Source organism: Gopherus flavomarginatus, chromosome 2, assembly GCF_025201925.1.
Source record: "Gopherus flavomarginatus isolate rGopFla2 chromosome 2, rGopFla2.mat.asm, whole genome shotgun sequence".
Lineage (NCBI taxonomy): Eukaryota > Metazoa > Chordata > Testudines > Testudinidae > Gopherus > Gopherus flavomarginatus.
Genome location: NC_066618.1, coordinates 47,331,610 through 47,343,927, shown reverse-complemented (window position 1 = coordinate 47,343,927; position 12,318 = coordinate 47,331,610). Strand labels below are relative to the sequence as shown.

Here is a 12,318-nt window from a genome sequence, read left to right as displayed (position 1 = left end):
CTTTGTCTCCTATAGAATCAGTAAAAAGTTATACTTAGTTTGTGAAAGGAAAATGACATTGAAACATTTTAATAAAAATATTTAAAATTTATGTTTTTAAATAGATTGAGGATCCACTGGCTATTCTTATCCTGTTCGATGAAGCCAGATATAATTTGCTGAAAGGCTTCTATACTTCACCTGATGCCAAACTGATCACATTGGCAAGTCTGCTGCTACAAATAGTCTATGGAAATTATGAGAGCAAGAAACACAAACAAGGTTTCCTTAAGTGAGTGAGTATTTAAACTGAGATTGGTTTGGTTTTTTTTAATATGAAATGCTTAATATGATATGTTTTGTTTTTAATATGAAATGTTTATATTAAAACTGTTTCAGCTATTTCCAAGTAAACTGCAGGTGTGTTATATTAACTAGAAATTAAACACTATCATTGACCTCCAATATGTGGAATACAGCTTCAGAACTGTACATATTGGTCTAGCCACTTAATTCCTATATCAATAATGTAAGCTGTGCATCAAATCCCCTGCATCTGGGACTAAAAGTGTATCCTATGTGACTAGTTTGCAAAATCTAAGGATTAGAGGACTTAGTGTTTTTCAGTGGATATGTTATAATTTAAAAGTACAAAAATTTTAGTCAATTTTATTAATTGGTGCTAAACAGTATCATGTTGTAACCTTGAGCTGTGGTTTTAGTGGGGTGATGAGGCAGCTATTGTATAACCCATTATACAAGAAACTGATTTCCCGTTCATATTAACTATGGCAACTTCCGATGTATACATCACCAAGGGAGTGAGGGCCTGATCCTGCAAGTCCTTATTCATGCGAATAGTGCTACTGAAGTGACTAGGACTACTTGGATGTATAAGGGTTCCACACAAGAATAAGAGTTTACAGGATTAAGACCTAAGAATACCACCTTTTTTAACAAAATTGTTTAGAGTATGCAAAAAAAGAAACCCATTGCTGTATGCTATCTATACAGATTATGCAAAGAAGTTTGAATACAAGTTTTAGATGTCTTTTAAAAATTGGAAGGCAGATCCTCCTGATGAAGATAGCAAGGAACATAAACTCTGGCAAGTCAAGTGTAAAGTCTAATGAGGCAGGCCAAAAAAGAATTTGAAGAGCAACTATCAAAAGACACCAAAAAAACAGCCATTTTTTTAAAAGTACATCAGAAGCAGGAAGTCTGCCAAATAATCGGGGGCGACTGGACGATCAAGGTGCTACAGGAGCGCTCAAGGAAGATATACGGCTGTTACGGAGAAGTTAAATGCATTCTTTTCATCGGTCTTCATTGTAGAGGATGTGAGGGAAATTCCCACACCTGAGCCGTTCTTTTTAGGTTACAAATATGAGGAACTGTCCTAGATTGAGGTGTCAGTAGAGGAGGTTTTGGAAGAAATTGATCAATTAAGTAGTAATAAATCACCAGGACCAGATGGTATTCACCCAAGAGTTCTGAAAGAATTCAAATATGAAACTGTAGAATTACTAACTGGTATGTAACCTGTTGCTTAAATAAACTTCTGTACCAACTGGATGGTGAATAACTAGTGTAACAAAGATTTTTTTTTAAAAGGCTCCAGAGGCAGTCCTGGCAATTACAGGCCAGTAAGCCTAACTTAAGTACCAGATAAATTGGCTGAAATTATAGTAAAGAATAGAATTATCAGAATTTAGATGAACATAATATGTTGGGTAAGAGTCTGTCTGGCTTTTGTAAAGGGAAATCATGCCTTGCCAATCTATTAGAATGCTTTGAGAGGGTCAACAAATATTTGGACCAATGGATATAGTGTACTTGGACTTTCAGAAAGCCTTTGACAAGGACCCTCACCAATGACTTTTAAGCAAAGTAGGTTATCAGATAAGAGGGAAGGTCAGCTCATGGATAAGTAACTGGTTAAAATATAAGAGTAACAATAAAAGGTCAGTTTTCATAGTGGACAGAGGTAAATAGCAGGGTCCCCCAACGATCTGAACTGGGACTAGTGCTGTTCAACATTTTCATAAATGATCTGGAAAAAGGGGTAAACAGTGAGGTGGCAAAGTTTCCAAACAATATAAATGTACTCAAGATAGTTAGTAAAGCTGACTATGAAGAATTACAACAGGATCTCACAAAACTAGGTGACTGGGCAACAAAATGGCAGTAATTAAATAAATGCAAAGTAATGCACATGGGAAAACATAATCCCAATTTATACATACAAAATGATAGGGTCTAAATTAGCTGTTACCACTCAAGCAAGACATCTTGGAGGCATTGTGGATAGTTCTCTGAAAACATCTGTTCAATGTGCAGTGGCAGTCAAAAAAGTGAACAGAATGTTAGGAACCATTATTAAGGGATGGATAGATAAAACAGAAGGTATCATAACACCATTATATAAACCCATGGTATGCCTACACTTTGAATATTGCATGCAGTTTTGATTGCATCTCAAAAAAGATATATTAGAATTGAAAAATGTACAGAGGAGGCAACAAAAATGATCATGGTATGGAACAGCTTCCATATGAGAAGAGTCTAAAAAAACTGGAACTGTTCATCTTAGAAGAGAGCCAACTAAGGGAGGATATGATAGAGGTCTATATAATCATGAATGGTGTAGAGAAAGTGAATAAGGAAGTGTTATTTACCCCTTTACATAACACAAGAAGCAGTAGTCACCCAGTGAAATTAATAGGCAGCAGGTTTAAAATAAACTAAGGAAGTATTTCCTCACACAATGCATAGTCAATCTGTGGAACTTGTTGCCAGGGGATGTTATGAAGTCCAAAAGTATCACTGTGTTCAAAAAAAGGATTAGATGAGTTCATGGAGGATATGTCCATCAATAGCTATTAGACAAAATGGTCAGGAATGCTATCCCATGCTCTTGGTGTCCCTAAACCTCTGACTGCCAGAAGTTGGGATTGGACGCCAGGGTATTGATCGCTCAATAATTGCCCTGTTCTGTTCATTCCCTCTGAAGCATCTGGCCCTTGCCACTGTTGGAAGACAGGATACTCTGCTAGATGGATCATTGGTCTGACCCAGTATGGCCTTTTGTATGTTCTTAGATGTGAGGGAAACAAGGAACATTTTTTTCTGAATCTTGAGAAAACTCATTTTCACTTTACTTTGTGTTAGCTTTTTATTCTTGCAAGACAGATATCATGATTTTCGTTTATATTTTATATTTTGCTATACTTGATTTAGAACAAGTGCATGTATTTAGCAAAAGATCTGTCCTTTCAAATCTGTAACTTTAATAATGTTCCCTTCCTCAGTATTGGTGATTTACTAACAGTTTTTGAAATTTAGGTATCCTCTACTGTCCAAGCTTTCTTTTCATTGTTTTCAGACCATAATATTTGCAAGGGTGAAAAACTTTTCAGGACACAAGAACACTACATCTAAACTGATGATATTGCCTGTACTGATTGTGCATAAAAAGAAATTAAGAGCTTTCTTTTGTAAACCAAGTGACTAATGTGCACCAATGGATTTTTGCACCTATACCCTTGATTTCAGGTCATTTGTAACAATTGGAAGTTGATGAGACAAATTCTCAGCTGTGCTGAGTTTACACTTGATGCAACTGAGAAAAACGGGGAGGGAAAAAGCTGACTGTAAGCTGAAATGGCCCCCATCATAATTTAGAGCTACTAATGGGAACCACTGTACTGGGCTAGGATCAGGCAGAGCATCATGTGCTCCATCCCACTCCTAGAATCCCTCACCCCTGCACCACCAACAGTGCAGTGTAGGTAGAAACAGGTAGCGTAGCATCAACTACACTGGCTGTACACAAGCTAAGGATTCCACTTGGTCAGTGGGAAACCTTAGCTACCCGTTTAGGAAAGCTTTTCAGCTGCTGAGATGACAATAGAGCAGCTTGAATTGGGGCTGACAGTCTATCCTGATATTTGATACTTAAAGATATTAGTATTGCCATGCTGGAAGACATTGCCTTGTGTCCAGTACTTTGCTCAGTGATCGAAAACTAGGTTATATTTTGGCTTTTTTCTTTTTAGTGAAGAAAATCTTAAATCCATAGTACCCATCACCAAACTAAAAAGTAAGGCTCCTCACTGGACAAATAGGATACTTCATGAATACAAGGTAAGAACATTAACAGTATTCCCCAGGTCCTGGAAATCCTGTCTTAAAATGTTTAGTTATTTTTCTTTAGTTTTCTGTTACTGTTCTGCATTATAACAATAGTAATATACAAAGCCAGAAATGTAGTAAGGCTAAAAAATGATAGTGAATCATTCTTTTTACTGATTCAGCAGTCCATTTTTTATTTTTTTATATTCAAGTAAAATATACTGTACCTTGAAACAACATATCTTAGTACTGAGCTGTCTGAACATTTTTGCTGATTATAAAATTAAAAGTTGATTTGTATGTCAGTAAATTGTGTCACTGAAGTCATAATCTTTTTTTTTTTTAACTTTGATACCAGCCAGCTAACTGTGCTTCAAGGGGCACCGTCAATTCAGTTTAGGCATAAAGTATAAGTCAGAAGAGTGTAAGTTTATGAAATCTAATAGAAATGTTTTCAACGCTTTTTAAAAAAAAAAAAGGTTCTGAATTTCTGACAAATTGAGACTTTTATGGGTTCATCTGACTGAGGGCACACCTCATGAAATGAGCTCCCTTTAATTTTACCAAAGTCAATTGATAGCTAACTCAAGATGGCCATCTGGGCTTTAAATTACACAAAACAAACCAGTCTTTTGCTGACTCAATCAAAAGGTGTAGTTACAGTTAGGTCCCTGATCAGGCCGACCTTTTGAATTAAGACAAGGGAGATCGTTCCTCCTTTTTTTCTAGGTTCACCCAGAACTGCACCTTAGAGGAAATAACCAGTCCTTTTTTCCCTCCCTGATAGGCCCTGATTGGATTCTACCTGCTCCCAGCCCTTCTCACTGCTTGAGGACCAATTCTCATTGGTTCCACCAGCAGCTGATCCTGAGTGACCTCTCTACACACACTTAGGTCTGAACTCACTGCTCTTTCCCCCCAGAGGGACACCTTCTTCAGGTGGGGTGCACGAAGGCTGCAGAGCCTCCTAACAGGGAGCATCAAATGCTTGATACATCCCATCACACTGCTATTAGGCTGTTATTCCAGGTGTGGCATCATTTCAGGATGATTGTCAGAAAAAGCCCTTCAAGAAAACCAGCTCCCACTTTGCCCTATTTGAAGAATGTGCATTATTAAAACAGTTTCTTTTGTGACTTATTTGCTCTTTTAATTCTAGAGTCTCAGCTCTAGTGAAGGTGTAAGTAAAGAGATGCATCACCTGCAACGCATGTTCTTGCAGAATTGCTGGGAAATTCCTACATATGGAGCTGCTTTTTTCACAGGACAGGTATTCACCAAGGCGAGTTCAAGCAGTCATAAAGTCATCAGAGTGTACGTAGGAGTAAATGTAAAAGGACTGCATCTCCTCAATATGGAAACCAAGGTGAGGGTTAGCAGTTTTTACTGGCAGTTTACATAGAAGTTAAGAGCATGGGGAGTTTACTTAAGTGCTGGTGATTTATTTCATATCTGAGCATTGAATTAAAATGTTGTATGCATTTACAATCAATATGTGAAGTTTAAAAACTTAAAAAATACGGAATTTCAGCTTTAAATTCTTGGAAATGGAAATCCTAATATTATGGCAGATGATCGTTTAAAATTCAGTATTGTATATGCTGTACCTTTAACTGCATACCAGAACTTTATTTAGACAAAGTGAGGAAGGTTCACATTATAGTTCAGAAAATATTCTTAACATTTTCTATTTTTCACTGCAGGGTTTGCTAATCAGTCTAAAGTATGGTTGCTTTATGTGGCAGTTAGGAGACGCAGATACCTGTTTTCAAATCCATAGTCTGGAAAACAAAATGAGCTTCATAGTCCATACCAAACAGGTAACCATTTGAAAAAATGTAGTTAAATACTGCAGTTCTATTAGAATTCTAGAGGGAGTCAACAAACATGGATAAGGCTTATTCAGTGGATATAGTACACTTGGACTTTAAGAGAGCTTTCACAAAGTCCCTCATCTATGGCTCTTAAGCAAAGTAAGCAGTCATGATGTGACTGTGCTTGGTATCGGTCACAGCTGAGAATGCCACAGTAAGGACAAGACTGATTTAAAAAACAGCAGTCATGCCCCAAAACTGGTGGTTATTCCAACTTTAGCATTCACCAAGCCAGTAACAAAAGTGAGCTCCTGTATCTCTACTCAGATTAACAAGAAGCCAAAAAACAGTCCCCTTAGGTAATCCACCCCCTATCACCACCCAGGCATCTGGTATTTATGATGATTGGTTACTGACAACCAGATTCATCATACATAAGGTTCGTCTAATCCAAAAGGATCAGCCACTCCTCCAGGTCAATATATATACTTTAGATATTACCAAATACCCGCTTGTAGCCAATTCTTTACTAATTAAAAAATAAAGGTTTATTAATAAAAAGAAAAAAGGGGAGTTATTAAATGCTTAAAGGAATCTCATAGAAGTGCTTTCAAAGTCTATAGATCAATAGCAGTGATGGTAAATCTGCTAGCTTGTAATATGTCTTTCTAGTTCACCCATTAGATTGGGGGTCATCAGTCCTTTGTGCGAAGCTCTCCTTTGTTAGAAATCCTGTCCAGAGGTGTGGAGCAGGAATGAAGACAAAGAAGCAATGTCAGTCTCCTTTTATACTTTCAACCCAAGTATATGGAAAGTTACTGGCAAAAGATGGAGTCTTAGATCACATGTCCTTATATGTCTTGCTGAATCATGGGACAGCCATTGCCTCTGTGCTCTCTGAAACATCTCCAGGTGGGGCTCGGCTGATTGCCCTTAATAGGCCATTAAGGAGGCTGGCTAGTTTAGATGCAAATCTGTCGTGGGTGTCACCCAAGAAAACAACATGTTTGAGATACAAACACAAAGCAGATATTCATAACTTCATCTACAAAAATGATACATGGATTTAAACAGGATAATATTTATCAGTCTATAATTTTTCCGTTGATACTGTATATAACATACTTTGTACAAGATTTATTGCAATTTTGTAACAGTGGTGACTGTATCAGTATAGCTAGTTATCTTCCTTTTTACACAGCATCACACATGGAATAAGAGAGAAGGTCCTTTAATGGATCAATGACTGGTTAAAAGATAGGAAACAAAGGGTAGGAATAAATGGTCAATTTTCATAATGGAGAGAGGTAAATAGCAGAGTTACCCAAGGAGCTGTACTGGGACTGATGCTATTCAACAGATTCATAAATGATCTGGAAAAAGGAGTAAACAGTGAGATGGCAAAGTTTGAATATGATACTAAGGGATTGTCTATGCCAGGGGTTCTCAAACTTTTGTGTTGGTGACCCCTTTCACGCAGCAAGCCTCTGAGTACTATCCCCCTTATAAAAATTTTTGGTTTTAATTTATATTAAACACTATTATAAATGCTGGAGGCGAAGCAGGGTTTGGGTGTGAAGGCTGACAGCTCACAACCCCCAGGTAATAATTCACAACCTCCTGTGGGGTCACAACCCCGAGTTTGAGAAACCCTGGTTTACACTTAAAGCACTGTAGAGTTTAGTGAAGATACTATCTATGCCAATAGGACAGCTTCTCCCATTGACATAGGTATTCCACGAGTACCTATTTCGACTGGAGAAGCCTTCCCGTTGACGTACTGCTGTCTGCACCGGATGTTAGGTCAGTATAACTGTGTCAGGGGTGTGGATTGGTAGACTAGATCTAGCTTAAATTACTCAAGAGAGTTAAATCAAAAGACTGCAAAGTGTTACAAAGGCATCTCACAAAATTTGGTCACTGGGCAACAACATGCCAGATGAAATTCAGTGATGATAAATGCAAAGTAATGCACACTGAAAAACATAATCTCAAGTATACCCACAAAATGATGGGATCTACATTTGCTGTTACCATTCAAGAAAGACATCTTGGAGGCGTTGTGGATAGTTCTATGAAAACATCTCCTCAACATGCAGCGGCATTCAAAAAAAACTAATAAGAATGTCAGGAACCATTAGGAAAGGGATAGATAATAAGACAAAAAATATCATAATGCCATTATATAAATCCATGGTATGCCCACATCTTGAATATTGCATGCAGTTCTGGTTGCCCCATCTCAAAAAGAAACACAATTTCACTGAGAGAAATAAAAGACAAACAGCATAAATAGTTGCAAGTGAACTGGATTTCTAACATTCAGTTTTAATCATCTAAAGTGTTAGCAACAGAGGTGAATAAATTTGTTTACTATTTATTTAAGTAGATTGTGGGGTTTTTTTATGATAACTGGAAATCCTTGATACACTTTTTTCATTTTCCCCCGTGTATGTAGGCAGGTCTTGTCGTTAAACTGCTGATGAAATTAAACAGCCAGTTAATGTCTACTGAACGAAATGAATGACAGCGATGGACGGTGATTATGCAACAGTGTTTTATGATTAAACAGAAGTAATTTTGTTTTAATTAAAATAGAAGCCTTTCATGTGCATGAAAGTTTCTCAGAATGAAATATGTTGTGAAATTTGTATAGGTTTTGTACAGAAGTTGCATGGGTTATTTTTTTAAAAAGTATATAACATCTATTTTTATAAAGAGATTTTCTTCAATATAAGCTATTCTAATTTTGAGCTAAACCACAAGAAGAAAGATATTGAGATTAAAATGTAAAATAAAGTGTGCTCTTGTTCTTAACAGATTATGGAGGATTCAAAGTGCCTTAAACCAATCCCTAATGTATCTGTTATTAATCTACTTGTGATACTGTAGAATTCAGTGAAACCTGTACAAATAACAACCTTTAACAGGCAACCTGCTCTCTTAAGAGACTGCCAAAGGTATTCCCAGATATACTGAGTAAAATTCTTCTCCGCTTCAATTAGAAGACTGTAGTTTCCCTGTGTGTTTTTAATTTGATCTTTAATACATTTTATAGTTAAGACTTTATTAAATTTCAAGTTTAATTTTTTTTTCTTAAGTACCAGTATTATTTTAGAATATTGCCTCAGAACAGCTATCAGGAAATACATTTTTAAATCTTTTCAGGAGCAGATTAAATGTTTAGCATATTTAATGTTTTGAAACTAGTGGATTATTACTTTGCAATGCAATACCCTGCTTACATAATTACTGCTTTCGTAATAATTACTGGATTCCAACAAATTTGTATTAAGTTTAATTACTGGATTGCAACAGATTTGACTGAGTAATACTTTGTGCAGTAGGGACTTGAGTTGTTTCCATTAATTGAGCTTTCGTGTTCCTGTCTTACGTGACTTTATTGGGACTCCATAGAGTGGAGGATTTGCAGGATTGGGGATTTACAGTGTAGAGATAGAAACTGGACATCCATAGAGCTGTTTACTGAGGATCCGAATCTGCTCTCATTAGTGTCAGTGGGAGCAGGAGGAGGCTCTAATATGATCTTGTTAATATAATGTGATGGAATAATTGTTTTCTTTTCATAATATTTAAGAAGTCTGGAAACTGTATAATTTTAAAGAGACTTAGGGACAGATGGCTGTCAGAATTTGCCCTAAACAAGCAAATGTACATTTGCTTAACATGACAGTAATTAAAGTAAAACTGCTACATATTTTAATCTTCCTGTTGTATATTAATTAGGTTTATTTTTGTGAACAGTATGGTATGAACATTTTAAATCATCAAGTGGAGTCTGAAATATATCTTTATACCACAAACTACTACCCTGTTATACTAACCTCTGAACTTTCCAGGGGGTGCTGTAAGGTTTTAACGTCAGCTCTGTGATGGAGTAGGGACTGTCTGTGTGGGAGATGGGAGAGCCGGGGATTACTTTAGGTGAGGGACCAGGACCTAAGGCTGTAACCTGAGCCAGGGAGCAGGGAGGTGTGTCAGCACCTTTGCCCGGGAAGCTGGACAAAGGAAGGGGCCGGCTGGAAGGAGTTGAGTTTAGTTTCAGTTTTGGGCTGGGTGGTGGGAATTCAGGGGACTAAGCTTCCTGAACCCCAGCAGGACTTGATTGAGGAGTCCTGGCTGTGCCTACAATCTCTGCTGTAACCTGCATTCCTGTTGTCCAATAAATCTTCTGTTTTACTGGCTGGTTGAGAGTCACTGTGAGTCCCAGAAAGAGGGGTGCAGGGCTGGACTCCCCCACACTCTGTGACAAGCACCCACTGACTTTAATGGGAATTGTGTGGCTAAAACCATGTGCAATATTTTGTGGTAAAGTTAAATATTTGCACTTGCCTCTAAAATGAAAGTTAAACAATTCAATGCCAGGCACTGTAGCACTTTGCAGTACTTTCATCTTTGCATTCAAACGTCTCTGAATCCTCAAATCAGTACATTTTAACAAATTATAAAGTACTCTATGGGCAATTTTTTAAAATGCATGCAGGAAAAAATCTGTACTATAGAATTTTCTTTAAAACTGTACTTAAACTACGTGAGCTTCATTGGCATGCAGTTAATTGTAAATCTTCCTAGATTGGTTGTATTGCCTTTTATCAGAAGTGAATACTACAGCAGATTCTAAATTAATTCACAGCTATCACTTGGCTTTAATATCAGAATCTTTTTTTATAACAAGCACTTGTTAGAAAACTAGAAGTGTATAATGCTACAAACTGTATATACAAATGTCATGGTTGCATATTTAACAATAAAATTAATAAACCTTACTGCTATGTATTATTTATTATTACTATCTAATGAATTGCTTGTTTGCAAAAATGGCCTTTTAAATATCCCAGCCAATATGAAAGATGCATTTTTCTAAATAAATATTGAGTAACTTAACACAACACATGCTATTTTCAGAGAACTAGATTCTGCCACTCTCATATTCATAAGTTGTCTGGGAGCTCCCTCTGGTCATCTGTAATACAATGTAACTGTATAAAAAGAATAGCAGTTATATGGTAGTTCCTATCATAGGACTGGAAGGGACAGTGAGAAGTCATCTAATCCAGTCCCCTGCACTCATGGCAGGACTAAATATTATCTAGACCATTCCTGACAGGTGTTTGTAACCTGCTCTTAAAAATCTCCAATGATGGAGATTCCACAACCTCCCTGGGCAATTTATTCCAGTGCTTAACCACCCGGACAGGAAGCTTTTCCTAATGTCCAATGTAAACCACTCTTGCTGCAATTTAAGCCCATTGCTTCTTGTCCTATCCTTAGAGGCTAAGGAGAACAATTTTTCTCCTTCGTCCTTGTAACAACCTTTTATGTACTTGAGAACTGTTATCATGTCCCCTCGGTCTTTTCGTCTCCAGACTAAAAAAAAACCGAATTTTTTCGATCTTCCCTCATAGGTCATGTTTTCTAGATCTTTAATCATTTTTGTTGCTCTCCTCTAGATTTTTTCCAATTTGTCCACATCTTTCCTGAAATATGGCACCCAGCACTGGACACAGTACTCCAGCTGAGACCTAATCAGCATGGGGTAGAGTGGAAAAATTACTTCTCGTGTCTTGCTACTAGCACTCCTGCTAATAAATCCCAGAATGTTTGCTTTTTTTTGCAACTGGGTTACACTGTTGACTCATATTTAGCTTGTGATCCACTGTGACTCCCCCAGTTCCTTTTGTGCAGTACTCCTTGCTAGGCAGTAATTTTCCATTTTGTATGTGTGCAACTGATTGTTCCTTCCTAAGTGGAGTATTTTGCATTTGTCCTTACTGAATTTCATCCTATGTACTTCAGACCTTTCTCCAGTTTGTCCAGATCATTTTGAATTTTAATACTATCCTCCAAAACACTTGAAACCCCTCCCAGCTTGGTATCATCTACAAATTTTATAAGTGTACTCTCTCTGACTTATCTAAATCATTGTTGAAGATACTGAACAGAACCGGACCCAGAACTGATACCTGTGGGACCCCACTCCATCCACACATGCAGCTAAAACTCTTATCAAAACTCTCACTGTCTTGCATCTCAGTTACTGCAACATCCTTCTCTCTAGCCTTGACAAATGTGTAGTCTTGCTTCTCTCATGTCTAATCAGAATGCTGCTGCTGTCATAGTATAATTCCCAACTCTGGACCTTAGCATCCAGGATATGGGTACTAGCCTAAAGTCCTCTAAGCTTAATTACCAGCTTAGATTCTGTAGCGCTGCCACCAATCAGGAATTCCAGGGCCTGATACCCTCTGGTGCCCCCAAACCCTTCCCTGGGGACCCCCAAGACCCAGATTCCTTGAGTCTCACAACAAAGGGGAATAAACCATTTCCCTTCCCCCTCCTTTCTTCCTCCCAGCTCTTTCCCGTCCTGGGT

At 37.5% G+C, this 12,318-nt stretch overlaps 1 protein-coding gene across 8 annotated transcripts in view; it reads left to right on the top strand.

The window, feature by feature from the left end:
- KRIT1 (KRIT1 ankyrin repeat containing) overlaps positions 1–10,391 on the top strand; it is a 44,835-nt gene extending 34,444 nt beyond the window's left edge. For 7 of the 8 annotated variants that reach the window (XM_050939538.1, XM_050939539.1, XM_050939541.1 and 4 more), the window contains 5 exons: positions 105–271; positions 4,038–4,125; positions 5,273–5,479; positions 5,817–5,933; positions 8,386–10,391. In XM_050939538.1, coding sequence (XP_050795495.1) covers positions 105–271; positions 4,038–4,125; positions 5,273–5,479; positions 5,817–5,933; positions 8,386–8,454 — 648 coding nt within the window. In that variant the 3' untranslated portion in view covers positions 8,455–10,391. Of the gene's footprint in view, positions 1–104; positions 276–4,037; positions 4,126–5,272; positions 5,480–5,816; positions 5,934–8,385 lie in introns of those variants that run through there. The other variant, XM_050939543.1, reaches the window with a different exon arrangement.
- Positions 10,392–12,318: the final 1,927 nt, after the last annotated feature.